Consider the following 16,252-nt stretch of genomic DNA (forward strand, 5'->3'; position numbering starts at 1 on the left):
GAGAGACAAAATACACAAGCACACACCAATAACTTTATTAGAAATCGCCTTGTACACTCAATTAAAAGATCTGCTTAATCAGCTTAGCCAGCCTGTTAACACCCTAACAGCTGCTACTGAAAGATTCCTAAGCTACCCGCTTATGTCTCTCTACCGTCAAGTACTTCAGCCCCTGCTTCAGCACGACCCAGAACACTTCCAAGAGTTTCTCTCTCTCTATAAGATCAGCTTATGTGTCTAGCCTCTATACAGACGACCCCATATCTATCTTATATTATTCTCCATGTTCCCGAAACCCTAGTATCCATGGCAACATGTATGGACATCTTCCATAACAATAAGTGCAACTTTCCTTTTCTTGGAATGCACTTATTCCTCTTTCTTTAAGTCATAAACTTGCTCCTCAAGTTTATTCCTCTTTCCATATTTCCAAGATACTCCCTTGCTCTCCAAGTCTACACAACTCCAGCTCAGCATCTTGACTCCACATGGTCTTCACCACTTAACCCGACGTCTGCTTCAGCAACTACGTCAGCGACTACTTGAAGGCACACATCTTACATTTTCAAATTTTATCTTTAGATGTAATCATATTGGCGAAACACTATAAACTTTTGTGTTACTTTACTACGCTTAGTCATATATTTGTCTGCATTATCTTCTCCTATCAGTTATAACAATATTAGAGTTCGATATCATTGGTTAAATGTTAAATCATAGCTTTAGGTGAAAACCAATATTACACAAATGTATAGTTATAAAACATATAACAACAGTTCTGTACTAGTTTGAAAAAGCAAATTATATATGGACTTATTTTTTTGCTTTTTCCTGATGGAGGAGAGTTTGTTAGAATTTATGAATTAGTTTGGATATGGTTATCTACTTTTATGAGTATTAATCTACATATGACATTAATGCCTGCACCATTACCTAATAATCTATAGGGAGACTCAGCAATAAATCTTTTCTTTTCTTTTTCCAGCAATCTCAGAGAGACGCGTGAACGAAAATGACGAACTACGGCACCATTCCAACGTCGTCTCATCCATCTCCGCCGATTGATCTCGAGTACGTCTCACGCGCCAAGCACCGCATCAAATCAGGAGCGATGTTGACCGCTGTTGTGTTGGTTCTGGTCCATGCGGCGGTTAGGAGGAGTGATAATCTGTTTCTCGATGAGGAAGCTGTGGCGGCGAGTGAATATTCGGGGCTGACGTCGTACCCTTCCTCGTAAAACCAAACACGAACTTGTTGTTCTTCTTTTGCATGTTACTACTGTCTGAAACATGAGAACGTTCTTTTACTCTGTTCAGTTTGTTGACAATGTGTTTCGTTGGTTAATTACTTTATTTAGTCATAATATCATTATAAATACATAATTATCTCACTTATCTCTGACTTCTCTCACTCAATAATCTTCCTTTAAACGGTGTTTTTAATGGAAACACAGAACCTAAATAGTTTTGTGTGATTGAGAAACATAGAACAGTTTGTTGAGAATGTTTTTTTTGTTGGTTAATTATGGTTATGTTAGTCATTAATATCATCATTATTACAAAACTATCTCACTAATCTCTGATTTCTATCTCACTAATCTCTGATTTCTCTCGGTCGATAGTTTTCCACATGTGTTTGGTGGAAACACAAAACATAACTAGTTTTGTGTTATTGAGAAACATAAGAAGAGTTTAGAGACAATGTGTTTTTGTTGGTTAATTATTATTTTAATCATTAACATCATCATTAGTACAAGATTATCACTAATCTCTGACTTATCTCACTCGATGATAACATAAATAGTTTTGTGCGACTGAGAGACATAAGAACAGTTTATTGACAACGTGTTTTGTTGGTTAATTACATTATTTAGTCATTAACATCATCACTAGTACATAACTATCTCACTGATCTCTGACTTCTCTCAGTCGATAATCTTCCACTAAACCTCTCATTCACTACCATATCTCCTTCCAGTAAACGCAGTACCTTCAACAAACATACACTCTGTCTGAGATAGAGTGTTTGACTACGAATGAAATCATGTTTCAAGAGTGTGTTTGATATGCTTTACCTGAGACATACGAGGACGCAAATGTGGATCTCTGCGTATACACAATGAAGCAGTATAAATCATACAAATGATTTCTGTTTCTGAATATCTCTTCTCCAGCTTTGGATCAACCAGCTCTTCAACCGCATACTCTTCTAATCTAGACCTAGCCTGCTCACCAAACCCTAAAATGAGCTTAAAGAAAACTCGAGAAACAAGATACCTTTTCAGCTTTGCGTTTTTTACCCATTCACTTAAACATTGTTGTCCTTTTGGTCTGGAGATATCCATGGCTTTACGACCCGTGATTAGCTCGATTAGTACAACCCCAAATGAGTAAACATCAGCTTTCTCTGTGATCTGTCCACTTTGAGTATACTCTGGAGCTAAGTAACTGAACAAACCAAACAAAAGTAAGTGATGGAAGACTTGTAGAACTCTTAAAATAGAGAATGTTGATTTAGTTTTTACCCGAAAGTTCCTATTATGCGTGTGTCTACACCGAGCTCTCCATCAGGTTGCCACCGCGCTAAACCAAAGTCTCCAACCTTACAAACAAAAAGAAACTAGAATCAAGCAACTATATGAAACTTAAGTGTTAGCTTTGTTGGTGTTACCAGTGGTTCGTAGTCATGAGTGATTAGTATATTGTTAGGCCTTAAGTCTCTGTGAACAATGCATCCCACTCTACACTCTTCATGAAGATATCTAAGACCTCTAGCCGCTCCAACCGCTATTTTCTGCCTTGCAGGCCACTCCAAAGTATCCTTATGGCGACCTGAATCAACATTGAGTTAAGTGTTTGTCAAGTTAACTAGCTCATGAACTCTGGTTTAAGAGGTTTTACCGTATAGATGACCGTCTAATGATCCATTGCATATGTATTCATAAACTAATAGTCTTCTGCTTTCTTCAATGCAGAAACCAATTAGCATAACCACGTTTCTGTGCTGAGCACAGCTCAAAACCTCTACTTCAGAGCAGAACTCTACATCTCCTTGAGTACTAGCTAGTTTGTGTTGCTTTACCGCTACAATCTGGCCTTCAGGTAACACACCTCTATGAACAGATCCAAACCCTCCTTCTGCCAAGAAGTTAGACTGTGAAAAACCTTTTGTTGCAAGCTCTAACTCTTTGTAAGAGAAAAACCTCGGTGGTTTTCCAAATACAGGTGCTTTGTGCTGACAGATAGAGCAGAGAGGAGGTGGAACAGGAGGAGCATTTCGTGATAGCGAAACTGCTCCTCTTATGTTTCCACTAGTCTCAGAATCACTCCTACTTGAAATCTTGGTTTCTTGAGCAGCATTAGCATCATCTTTTTTCACTTCCACTGTGAAAATAGGCGATGATGTTCCAAGGTCAGAGCTAGCCACTGATGAAGTCCCAGCTTCTGTACCAGTGAATGGTGTGCCAACCTCAGGACTGCTAAAAGGAGTTGTAACTACTGCTCCAACAGAACCTAACAACCTGCTTTTGTTCTCTTTCACTGCATCTTTTGTTGTTGGTGAACCGACCAAGTTGAACCGCAGAACTTTTGCTTGAGAACGCTTTATGGCCACAATGTTACATTGTAGCTCATCAATGCACCGCTTCACTTCTTGCTTAAGGTGCCTGTAAAACAGTAAAAGAACCATTTCAACCACACAAAGAGAGAGTAAAAACTAAACAAATGAACAATGAAATGATTATTTATGTACTTACTTATCCAGAACTACCCAAGTTGCTTGTGATTCCTTGGCCTCAGATGCAACAGCTCCACATGGTGATCCAGAAACAATTTTGATCCTAACATTAACCTTCCAAAAAAAAAACATGAGAATAACTGCTTTTTTAATGTTTTGGTAATGGGCTAAGTTAGTAACCTTGTTTGGGTCATAGACATCATGAAGCTGGAGAATCATTTGAGAACAAGTATCAGTGAGGTCACTTTTTATCTCAGGGATTGCATCAGAATGTGGTTTCCTATGACCACTTGCACAGTCTCCAGCAAACTTAGGGAGAGTCCAAAGCTTTCGACCTAAACAAACAAGACAATGGATTAAAACATAGGTAAGTACATCTCCATGACTTAGTACCAAAGAAGAGAAAGTAGTACCAGCATTGTGAGAAGTGACAACAACAACAAGAGTTATGCAGTCTCCAGGATGAACAATATGTGTCAAAGCCCAAACCAATGCTGTCTTTGAAATCTCCCTAGATGCTTTAACAGCAACAAGAACCTTCTCAGTCCCATTAGAACTTGGTATCTTCTCCCGCTTTCTTCTGATCATTTTAAAACTCAAATGAAATAACTATTCTCTAGATTCCTCTCTCTCTCTTTCAAGAAGATTGATTTCTACTGAAACCTGTAGAGATTTTGTAATGATGAATGCATTATTAAGGCAAGTTGGACATCAAGACAAGACCAAACCAAACACACAGCTTGAGTTGCAGATGGATACAAAACTTGTAGACATGACAAGACCTCTCACTCACCACTTCCTTCTCACTGAATCACATTAACTTCAAAACATAAAAACAAAGCCCTCAGCCACAAAACTCCCTCTTTTGAGATTCCACACCAGCTTTTTGAAGCTATATGAATCCAAAACTCATTGTAGGCTTTCAATAATTTAGGCTGAAATCTCCAAAGGATCCAAAGAGATACACTTTTTCCTCTCTTTCCAATAACTCTAACCTATCCTTCTTTTTGTCAAATCACTGAGTCAATGTTTCTCAAGAAACAGACAGAGGAAATGAAGCCTCTTCCACTTGTGGATCTAACCCTTTCCACAAGAGAAAGGGCAACAAAAAAAAAATCAAATATCTCTGCTTCAGTCCACTTTCAACAGTATCTGCCAAATCTTCAAGATCACACCTACAGTAAGAGAAAGAAATGGATGATTTTTTTTTTGAAACGGAAGATTTAAAGAAACTGCCAAAATAACTGTACTTTAGACTAGACTTGCAAAAATAATGGATAGCTATGGAAATAGATGAATAAATTAAATTAAATCCTTTCTTGAATACACAAAAAAAAAGCATCAAGAATCGGATATATAAACTATGTGTATACATTATGTACAACCTGCATCACACAGACACTATTATTTATTGTTTCATAATTTCTCACCAAGCTAAGCATTCATATATTTCACCGCATGAAAACAAGCAATGGTTTCGCTATGTTTATTATCTCACTTGAAGAAGACAGAAGATTATATTTTAGCAAAAAAAAAAAAGACAGAAGATTATTAATTAGTAGTAGTATTCAGTTGAAGCATTGATGTTGCTATGTTTTGTCTGACTTGAAATTTTTCTGCTTTTACCATCAGAAGCACTTTTATAGAGATGGAAACAAGACAGTGTAGAAAATCTAGAGAGCAGGCAGCATAAATGCTGCTCAGGTAGAAACAAGGAGAAAAAGCGCGAAAATATGAAATCAGCTTTTATGGTTTCTTCTTTATTTGTCAAAACAGTCTGTGATTTAAAAACATCCTTGAAATTTTGAAATTTAAACCAATGAGTGCGTTAGTGTTATAGAAGCACATTCAAATAACACTAACCAACGTTTTATTATAAAAAATTAATATAAGGAAAAATTCTAAAAATATAATTTTAGTAAATATTTCTAATATTTATATTTAGTGTATAGTTGGTTATTAGATTTTATGATTTAATATTTATAAGATTGATATTAGAGTAAGGTTTAAAATTTGGAGTAATTTAGCCATATCATTTTTTAATAAATATTCCATATGTCTCGTCTCATAAAACGGTTATTAATTACTTTTCTTGTTATACAAAGAATGTCAACTTAGAATTTTAATGAAATTTATACATATTTTAAGATAAATATAAATTACAAAATATTTTAATTTATAAATAATTTTAGTTATCTCAATTAATAAATGTGTCTATTAAAACATAAATGTATTTTAATCACTTTCTTATTCTATGTAAAATATCAAAATTACACTTTCATGAAACAGAAGAAATACTCTTTTAAGAAAATTTTCCATTTGAATATTATTAAGTGTAAAGCAATAATATATATATATATATATATATATATATATATATATGATTTAAAAAGCATTTTAATAAACATCATCAACGTGTATAAAACTTAAAATAACTAAATCATAAAGTAGCAAACACGTAACACTTCATCATTCTATATCTACTTTCAAATTTGAATAATCGCAAAGAAACAAATGCTAAAAGAAGTTTTGATAAACCAAAAAAGTCATTAATTAACAAAAAAAAAATCTTGAGTAAATTAGCCCATAATACTGTAAGGGCATAATTAACCCTACCACCCCAAATGGGATACTTATTTATTTTATTTATTTTTTGGTTTTTGTCTGATTAAAAAAAAAAAAATGAACCAATCGGAGACTGCTACGTGTCAGTGGAGCCCGCGAACAGGGGGAACAACCGACGCTTACTGCGCTTGTTCGCATTACCGCTTACTTTTTTTATTTTTTTCTTTTTTTTAAAAAAAAATGGCTAAGCACCAGGGTAAGCACCCCAGTTAACGGTGGTCTAGGAAGCCAAAAAATAAGGATCTGCCTTATACAGTATAAATATAGGTCCAATAGTGATTCATGTGTAAGTGAAAATACCGATAGGCCCTTTTGTGAATAAATGATTATCGTATATTGGTGTGTATTTCTAGATTTGGTTTAGATTTATCCAATGTTTGCTGAGATTTTGTTTCCTTACCGAGGTGGTTAACAATGCTTGTATCCGACGAAGGCAAATCTGAGCTGTATAATACCTGACACAAACGGCGCTTTGGATCGCCCAAAGCAAACATCCTCTCCGGTATTGTTCTCGAAGACTCCACATCTGTTCGATTTTCTATTACCATCGTTGGTAACGATGTCATCAATCAAAGAAGATGGGCGAAAAGCTTAAGGAGAGAGTTTCCAGATTTGAGACAAGTTTTACGGACGAAGTTGATTTGAGATATGATTTTGAATTTTGAATTTCAAAATTGAAATTAAAAAAAAGATATATTTTTGAAGATTTGGGTATTCTGACACAAGATACGAAGGATACACAAATCTTTAAAAATCTGAAGGATACGCAAATCTTTAAAAATCTTAACCTACAGATTACATAATCTTTTAGGATATAGACGGAGGGGTGATATCGCTAGGGGTATCGGCGTCTTTATTATATGATGAACAATTCAAATAAGTATGATTTGGTATATGTCTAAATACGCTATACCTTCCTCTGAGTGAATATGTGGAAGTACGCTATGATGATCCAGAGAAACGTGTGGTTTCTGAACCCATTGAGATGACCCCCATAAGACGAGCAAGACTAAAGAAAGAGAAGATCGGTCCTCGTCCACTCGGAAAGCTTTTTCTCATCATAGGGGGACGGAGACATTCCAATTTAGATAACCCTGATTAGAAACACACTTGACCGTTTTATAGCTTGAACCAGAACAAACATTAAACTCTTGATACCATGTGAGTGTTCATGGGCTTCTAACTCAAAACCAATTGGCAATGAGGGCCTCCCCTGGCTCTTCCACCGTCTGGGATCCCTTTCCCCCTATGCTCACAGAAATCAAACACCCAGCCCTATTAGATAATCATTCATATTTGCCTTTTTGAATAGATCTTTCTGCTACTTCTGTTTGTTGTTCTAGTACCTCTACCCGCATCTCTAAGTGCTCGCATCACTTCCATATGGAGAAAAATAAGCTTACCATGTTCCATCAATAGCACCTAATCTATGCCGGTTTTGGTGGACCGTGCTCCACCCCGGTGAACTCGCGTGGTTCCGAATAATCCCTCTTTTTTTGTGCTACTTCTACTCCTAGGGCAGGAAGAAGATAAGAAAAGGCGAAGCGTTCTCTTGGTTTCCCAACCTGTTGCTTCTAGAGGCTGCCCTCTCTCGGCTGGATGTTGGTCCAGCCTACTACGGGGATCCCGTATCCAACAACCCAACCTATAAAAAGGACATAAAAACCCCTTGTATAGGTTGGAGCTATGAAGCTTTCCTGGAGGAAATGGGCTTGGGGAAAAGATGCTATGCTTGAGCCAGCGGAAATGGTTAAGTTGTCACTGTATACTCCCCCGGGTCGGAAGGCGGAGGGGGAGGGAGGAGGACACTGGGCGGGATCTATCAGCAGTGAATTCCCCGTAAAGATAGAGGCACCTATAAAAAAGATACTCTGAAGGCTTCGGGATTGAGGTATCAAAACCAATGCAAGCATTAGTTCCACAACGAATCGGCTTATAGTCATTCCTAGCACTCGGCGCATGTCTTTGATCAACCTCGGTTCCGTCGTCCAAACAGGCCTAGAAAAACAGGTACGATCTCGCTTTCCAAAAAATTATAGAGGAAGATGAAATACCAGCTGATTCCCCTATTGATTAACCTCCACCCAAATATTAGCAACGCGGATAAGATCTCAGCTCCTTCTCGAACGAAAGAGATTTATTAACTAGATAACCGGAGTGAAATGAGTTCTATAGGCCTTAGCCAAAAAAGCAAGAGGAGCACACTAGTAGAAGTTACGTCTTAGCGCTGTAGCTTTCTTTCAATGTCGAGATGAGGAGCGTAGCCTATCTTCTTTTTCTCTTCCGCTATTGGTGGACTGTTGCATAGAAAGATGAATCCCCACGCAACGACATAGTTTGTGCGCCCTTTACCGTTCTCGCTCGGGGTGAAAGGCCAACCAAGATCGGATATAGCTGGTTTTCCGCGAAATCTATTTCAGTAGAGCGTCTTCAACTTTATGATGGAGCTCTTACAGCTAAAGTGATCTTTTATAAAAAAAAATATCCTAAATGTTCTATACCCCATTTTATCCTTCCGCTTTAGGATTAGCCCAGCTTGATGAGGGGTCGAGTTACTGTGTTCCTAACCCAACTCGGGGCGGGGTTGCGCGCGAGCCGAGTGACGTAGATGACGAAGTAATTTTTAGCACCGGAACTCTCACGTTGAAAGTTCTTATAATATTAACTTTTTTAAGAAAGAAGATAATTCTTATATATTGTGTTGTTATCTTAAAAGATATTTTTCAATTATAAAATTTAAAAATAAAATATAAAACAATTATAATGAATTTAGTGGTTAAAGTTAATGTTATCTTTAATAAATTTTATTTAAACATATATATTTAATTATATTTTTTTCATATATATATATATATATATATATATATATATATATGTTTGATTTAATTTTTTTGAAAACATAAATAATAAGTTATTATGCTGGTTTTTGAAATAATAAAGTTAAACTAATAAATATTTGTAAAACGATTAAGCCTACATATGCGGACAAGACACCTAGTAACATAATAACTAATAAGAATTTATTAAAGAAATATCTTCTAATAGTAAACAAATAATAAAACGATAAAAATAAATTTCACTAAAGAGAAAAGACATATATCTCTTGAATAAATTAATTTGTATATTTAAGGTTTAGATTTTGAGGAGGAAATAGTTTAGGGTTTGGAGATAAGATTTATGGCGTAGAATTTAGAATTTAGTACGTAAAAATTAAAATAATGATAAAAATATTTGTTTTAAAAAAAAATTATTTATATCAAATGTATTATTCATCAAGGAAAACTTAGTCTTTTGTTTTTTAATAAAATTTATTCGAATCATTTTCTTCTTTATGCTATTTTTGTTACAAAAAAAAAAGAAGATTTGTCCAATTTATTACTATCTATTTTGAGTTTAGGAAACATGTCACCATCGCTGGGCCATTTGATGCTGAGTTTCTCCGACCAGTCCGTCGGCTCCGGATGCTGAACAGTTACGGCTGTTATCACAGTATCGTCTTGTCACACTCTTTTTAAATGGAATTTTTTTACAAAAAACAATCGGGCTGAATAAAAGTTTTAGTAGTGTTCTAAAAACGTTTTAAATGCCCCTCTTAAATACTTATGTTTTAGACCCCTTAAAAATGATGACAAATTCTTTCTAAGTCTCTCAGACAAATACAATATTAAAAATAAAAAATATAATAACATTATTTATAAATGATAATAATTATTATAGTACAAAATCTTATGAAAAATTCATACTATAAATTTTTTATTTTTGAATAATGATATTTAATATAAATTAGAATATAAAATTAATATATTATAATTTATAAATGTCTAAACCGCTTAATTAAAATTATAGGTATTTGATTAAGTGTTCTAGGTGTTGGTTGTTAAGTTATGCTCCGTTTGCTACTGGCAACACTGAATTAAATAAGATACAAAGTGTAACTGTATAAGTAAGAAGAAACTACTCAATAGTCATGATAATCGACAGATGAGATCGTTATAAAAAATTTCGCAACAAAATAATAATTTCTTTTATCAACCAATCACTCAAAATGTTGGCACCACTCAAAAAATAACACTAATCAAAGTAAGTGTCAGCACTATTGATACAGTAGAACACACATAAACACTAAACAAGCATCATTTGCTATAAATACCCCCAATTTTCACTTTTTGATATCATGCGGTTTTTAGTTTTTAAAGTTTTTAAAATCTACTCTTATATCAATATAGTATTTTAATCTAAAATCAAAAAATTAAATTTTAATCAAATATTGTTTACATTTTCGTTTTCAAGTTTACAATATAAACAAAATTACAATAGCCTAAATTGCCAATATAAGAATAACAACCAGAGTGCAGACAAAAAAAAAAAGAATAACAACCAGATTTTTTTTTTTTTCTGGTAAAATGTTAAATTGATTATACCAAATTTTCTGTTTTTGACAGAAATTACATGAAAATACAAGTAGCGGAGAAATTGAAATGCAATCTAAACACCATTGTTATACTCAACAAACTAAGCAAAGTAAAAGACTAGAAACAAGGCTAATAGAGATGGAAGCCAACAAAGCAAGCTCGAACCAAGGGAAATGGTAAGGACCGCACGACAAACAGGTTGCCACGAGAAGAAGAGAGATGGGCGCCCTCAAACCCTGATGCTACAACTTCCTACAGCTTCCTGAACGCCTACAGAACACTCACCGCCCCAAGAATCACAAGCACAAACATACAAACCAGCACGAGATCAACATATCCTGGCAGCACGAGGCAGAGAAACCATCCGACGATGCCGTCGTTCGGTCGAGACTTAGAGATTGCCGCCTCCAACCTCTTAACCGGGACCGTTACACCCGTTGAACCGAGAGCTCATATAGAGCAAGCGGACCGGACAGGACCCCCACCTCCAGAGCAGCTTCACCGAGTGAGAGAGCAGCTTGAGCGCCCAACTGAAGACCTGTCTCCAACCAACCAATACTCCATTGCTTCGACCGAAGCTAAGAAACGTTGAGCAATCGCACAAAGGAGGGGAGGATAGCGACGATGAACGCCACACCACCGGAAAATCCAAGCTTTGAGGAGAGCAAACCCGCAAGACACCTCGAACACGAGGCTGAGTTAACACATCTCCATGCGCCGCCACCAGAGCTGGCTCCTAGCAGGAGAGGAAACTCACCACCAAGGAAGAGCTCCATGCGCAACCACCTCAGACCATGGAAGATACAAAGCTTGGACAAAGAATTGAGTTATAAAACCCAGATCCGAGACCTAGAGAGCCTCACCGACGGACCACGCGCCGCTAACCGAGAACACGTCGAGATCTGCGGAGAAAATCTCCCGACCAAAAGCACTGAAACAGATCTGAGTCGAAACCACAGAGAGGGGTACATGCCGTCCTCTAGCAACTCCATCTCACTGGGACCAGCGCAGATCTACTCAAGATACTTCAGATCTGAATCGGGAAGAGACCTTGACGCTTCACCTCCGCCGCAACCAGAAAAAAGACCACAAAGAGAACAAGAAAAGCAGAGAGAAGGGAAACAAAGGGGTGGGTTCCGACGACCGCTAGAAGGACGGCAGTCGCCGGAGCCGAAACGGCTTACGGAAAAGAGGGAACTTTAGAGAGAAGGAAGAGGAAAAGTTTTTAGAGAGATAGGACCTTAAGAAAAGTCTTCACAACCAGAGACTTATAAAGTAGATAGTATCAGAGAGCCTAGCCAAAACGATCATTCAAGTTTTAGTAGCGGCTGTCTGATTGAGCAATGTACCATCCCACCGAGCAATTGTACACGTTAGTTAGTCGATAACCAAGTCACTATGATACACTTTTAACTTTTCTTCTGGTTAATATTCGATGCGACATCGTTCGTTAATCTGCCTTATTTTGGATAGTTGGGTTGACCCGACCCGTAATTATCCCCAGCAATCTTAAACCCTAAAAAGTCAAGTCCAATCTCAATCAATCTGACTTTTCACCTCACTCCGTGCCGATGGCGTCCTCTAAAGTCTGCAGATTATCATCGAAGATACACTCTTTAACCCAGAGGCTTAGCAAGACGACGAATGTTCACGCCTCGTCCATACCCTCTCCCATCAAATCTTCATTACCATCGGCAGCAACTTCCCGTATCAACCAATCTTTCAGGTCAGTGCTAATGGAGTAAACCCGTCTCCTTCCTAATAACGAAACTCTGGTTTTGTCATAATCTTAGTTGGCAATCAATAAGCTTTCATTGGTAAACCTTTTGACAATGTAATGGTGTGAATTTTGGATTTGATTATGTAACAGAAGATTACCAGTGGAGCTGAGTAGCTGTGTGTCGCTGTTTCCGCTACACAGTGCAGTAGCATCTGCGAGATTGGTATCAAGCTTGTCTGCTGAATCTGTGAGCTGGGGTTTAGTTCCTCAAGGTTTGTCCTTTTCCACCTCTCTCTCTCTCTCTCCCTATCTGTATTGATGTTATCTTGTTTCTTTTTTATCCTTGGATGATGTTGCTTTCTTCTTGTGTCATTGCTTAGACATTTGTTGGGGGTTATATGATAGGGAGAGTACATAGTGTGTTCTCAGCTGATTAATTTAGCAGCACCTGATAGATTATGTTGGCTTTGCTTATATCATCGGATGAACTTGGCTAAATGATTTAGTAGCTTCATGACTACTATCTGGTTCCCTGTTTATAGTACTTTGCGCATACTCGTAGTAATTAGTAATTGGTTTATTAGTATTTGGGCGCTTTATTTGATATGGACATGTTGTTTCCTTAGCTCAATGTCTTTATAACATTTTCCATATTATGAAACTGCAGGTATTTCAATGCCTTTATGACAGTCTTTCATCTTACAACAAGTTTCACTAGGGCGATAAACACAGATTTCTTCCACAATTCAGTCAAGGTAAGACGCTCTTCAAATTAACTCACAAAGCTAAAGACATGAGAACAAAACTCTGGGATGTATCGTTTCTTTTTTTTTTTAATCTCTTATTGAATCCGAAAGATCCTGAATTTTGGACAGGTTTATCCTCAAAACTCTGCTTCAAGTCTCGAGCTATCTTTTTTGCCTAATATACAATTCATGGTTATCAACAATTGAGTGTGTATCAGTGTCATTTTATTTGGCAAGATTGTAGTTTTCATGCAAATGTCTGATCTTAGTCCACCACCATTGTGAAAAGCAGATTTTCATTTCTGTTTTTGTTTCTGCGGCTAAGTCAAATAATTCTGAAGTTGCAAAGAATTGTTCATGGAAATAGACACCAAATGATCTTATGAGAGGAGAGGGGGAAGCTTCTACTTCTTGGAGACTAAAGCTACCAAATGAGAACCGCTGATTGAACGAGAGAGTTGGAAGCTAAAGGATATATTACGTCAGAACGCTTAAAAAGCTCACAAACATGACAGCGTTTATCAATATTTCCTTCCACGTGTACGGAACAAACTTGACGTTTTAGATTTATGTGCACATATTAATATAATAAAATATTTAATTTTGTATAATTTCTAAACAAAAAGATCATTAACTATTAAATTGACTATATTCCAGTTAATAGAAAAACAAATAGCAGAATATAAACAATTATATAACATAAATTCAGTAAAATTTACATTGAAATTTGAAACAATATTGTAAACATTTTAAAAGAACTAAGCATAATTAATTTGTAATATTAAAATTATCGTGATATTATATTTAAATACTTTAAAATAATAAAATATAACTTATTTATACTATTAAATTTAACCACTTAAAAAAAATATAACTAATTTAAATTTGAAAACTTTAAAGAATTAAATCAACTGGAAATAAACAAGTGATATGGTGTTTTATAGATTTTAGTGTAGTTTTAGTTGAATATTTCTTCATTCTCTAATTCATTTTTTATATCATACTATTTTTAATACTAGCAATAGAGTTGCTCTTTCCTTTTGTTTCCTCAAAATGATTATATATCAGTAGTATAAATTATTGTTTTACTTTTTTTTTGGTGTAAATTATTGTTTTACTTATTATGCCAAATCATTATGTGTCCTTCATTGGATCTCTTTGCTGGCCACATCAGGTTGTCGGTCCGAAACCATAAACAACATATTTAAAATGAAATTTAAAACTGAAATATATCATCATTTTCTTTCCAAAATAATCGTGGAGATTCTTTTGCAAATAGAAAAAAGCTCCTTGCATATGAATAAATATTATTACATCATTTAAGTTGAAATAAGCGAACCTACTCCAACACAAATCCACCACACACACGGACACCACATGCAAAAAAATGAGAATTAGTACACAAACATCATTAACATCAATAATGCAAAACATAACAACTGTACTCAACAATAGCATCACCTAGGCCTGGGCATTTCGGGTATCGGTTCGGTTCGGTTCGGGTATTTCGGGTTTTGGGTAGTTCGAATAAGGGCTAGATGATCCATTTAGTACTTGACCTATTTTCGGTTCGGTTCGGTTCGAATAGTTTCGGGTTCGGTTCGGTTCGGATAGTAAATGTAGGAACCGGAAAATATCCGGAAAAAATTCGGTTCTCATTTGGATCCGGTTCGGGTTCGGATAGTTCAGATAGTTCGGATCATTTGGATAAAATATCGGTTATTTAGGGTAAAATATCAAATAATTAGGATGATTTAGATAAAAAATTTGGAGATTTCGGATTACTTTGGATATTTTGGATAAAACTATCCGGATAGTTTCGGATACTTTCGGGTAGTTTGGATACTTTATATATATATATATATATATATATATAAAATTAATATTTTTATATATTCGGGTACCCGTTCGGTTCTCGGTTCGGTTCCGGTTTGGTTCGGTTATTTCAGATATAAAAATATAGGAACCGTTCGGGTATTTGAAGGTATTGGTCCGGTTCCGGTTTCAGGTATTTCGGTTCGGTTCCGGTTCGCTTCTTCGGTTCCGGTTATTTTGCCCAGGCCTAGCATCACCGTTCTTTAGGTTAAGCAGTTTTGTACGAGCCTCAACATAGCCTCTAGCAAACCGGAAAAGCCCACTTCCTCCGACTATAGGCATTTCTCTAACCTTCGACAACACGGGGTTCCGACCAAGAATCGTGATCGTGCTTCCGTTGTATTTTCCAGTCTTAAAAGCAAAATTCATCCCCACTAAAAAACTAAACTCTTTCTGAGCCGCTCCGGCGTAAAACCCTTGAGCCTGGCCCAACAACGTGGAGTTTATTTGAACTGTTGTCGTCAAAGCGTTGTCGAACATAGTGACTCCTCCGAAGTATGAGGTAGAGTTTGTAACCGGTGGCTTGATTCTGATGGAGCTTGGCTTTGGACCGCTTAAGATGTCGTGCCAATACACTTTGAAATGTGTTAGTTTCTCTTTCTTGTGAAGACCGAGGATTTTACGGTCTATGGTTCTGGCGAAGTCTTCCCCGTCGTCTCCGGCGGAAGATACGGCAGCGAGGAAGATAATTTGGACGGCGAGGAAGAAAATGAGTTTAGCCATGTGTTTTGTTTGTGTTATTATGGTGTACAAACAAGGTGTGTGTGTGTTGTTATTTATACTAGCGGAAGTACACCTTGAGACATGCTCAAATATGCTTGAAGATATGGACCTCTTCAAAGCAAACTCCGCCTTGGCATTCTTCCGTGTCCACTCCTTTGTCGCTTCCGGGGTTGCAGCATTTTCCCTTGGTGGTGTTGTGTTGTTACCAACGACGACATCCCATAAGTCTTCACTCCCCAGGTATGACTCCATGCATGACTTCCATAACCGGTAGTTAGATTGGTTTAGGATTTCTATTCCCAATCCAACAACACGACCCGTTGATTCCATACTTGGAATAGACCCGAGCTCTCTTTAAAACCTGATCTTGATGAGCACAAGATTAGTTTGGCTCTGATACCATGTAAAGAAACCAC

The 16,252-nt window shown here is 36.5% G+C and overlaps 3 protein-coding genes across 6 annotated transcripts; 1 reads left to right on the plus strand and 2 right to left on the minus strand.

Moving 5' to 3' along the window:
* Positions 1-1,730: 1,730 nt before the first annotated feature.
* Positions 1,731-5,244, minus strand: LOC106334311 (inactive protein kinase SELMODRAFT_444075). Of its 3 annotated transcripts, none has more exons than XM_013772615.1 (10): positions 5,166-5,244; positions 4,149-4,910; positions 3,916-4,070; positions 3,755-3,849; positions 2,901-3,664; positions 2,671-2,831; positions 2,525-2,601; positions 2,300-2,447; positions 2,075-2,224; positions 1,731-1,989 (listed from the first exon to the last, which is right to left on the minus strand). In XM_013772615.1, the coding sequence occupies exons 2-10, from the start codon at positions 4,321-4,323 to the stop codon at positions 1,900-1,902; spliced, it is 1,815 nt and encodes a 604-aa protein (XP_013628069.1). In that variant the 5' UTR covers positions 4,324-4,910; positions 5,166-5,244; the 3' UTR covers positions 1,731-1,899. The 3 variants fall into 3 exon arrangements, with proteins under 3 accessions (XP_013628069.1, XP_013628070.1, XP_013628071.1); XM_013772616.1 differs by lacking the exon at positions 5,166-5,244 and having other exon boundaries at positions 4,149-4,398; positions 4,529-5,023; XM_013772617.1 differs by lacking the exons at positions 1,731-1,989; positions 5,166-5,244 and having other exon boundaries at positions 2,130-2,238; positions 4,149-5,024.
* Positions 5,245-10,732: 5,488 nt separating this feature from the next.
* LOC106333561 lies at positions 10,733-13,532 on the plus strand. Of its 2 annotated transcripts, none has more exons than XM_013771998.1 (4): positions 10,733-12,498; positions 12,646-12,764; positions 13,160-13,217; positions 13,280-13,532. In XM_013771998.1, exons 1-3 carry the CDS (start codon positions 12,344-12,346, stop codon positions 13,177-13,179), a joined length of 294 nt encoding a protein of 97 aa, XP_013627452.1. In that variant the 5' UTR covers positions 10,733-12,343; the 3' UTR covers positions 13,180-13,217; positions 13,280-13,532. The 2 variants fall into 2 exon arrangements, with proteins under 2 accessions (XP_013627452.1, XP_013627449.1); XM_013771995.1 differs by having other exon boundaries at positions 12,238-12,498; positions 12,643-12,764; positions 13,280-13,525.
* Positions 13,533-14,510: 978 nt separating this feature from the next.
* On the minus strand, positions 14,511-15,881 carry LOC106336487 (dirigent protein 20-like). The gene is made up of 2 exons (XM_013775323.1): positions 15,311-15,881; positions 14,511-14,699 (listed from the first exon to the last, which is right to left on the minus strand). The coding sequence occupies exons 1-2, from the start codon at positions 15,834-15,836 to the stop codon at positions 14,656-14,658; spliced, it is 570 nt and encodes a 189-aa protein (XP_013630777.1). The 5' UTR covers positions 15,837-15,881; the 3' UTR covers positions 14,511-14,655.
* Between the last annotated feature and the right edge of the window lie 371 nt (positions 15,882-16,252).

This window comes from Brassica oleracea, chromosome C3 (assembly GCF_000695525.1).
Source record: "Brassica oleracea var. oleracea cultivar TO1000 chromosome C3, BOL, whole genome shotgun sequence".
In the NCBI taxonomy this organism is placed as follows: Eukaryota; Viridiplantae; Streptophyta; class Magnoliopsida; order Brassicales; family Brassicaceae; genus Brassica; species Brassica oleracea.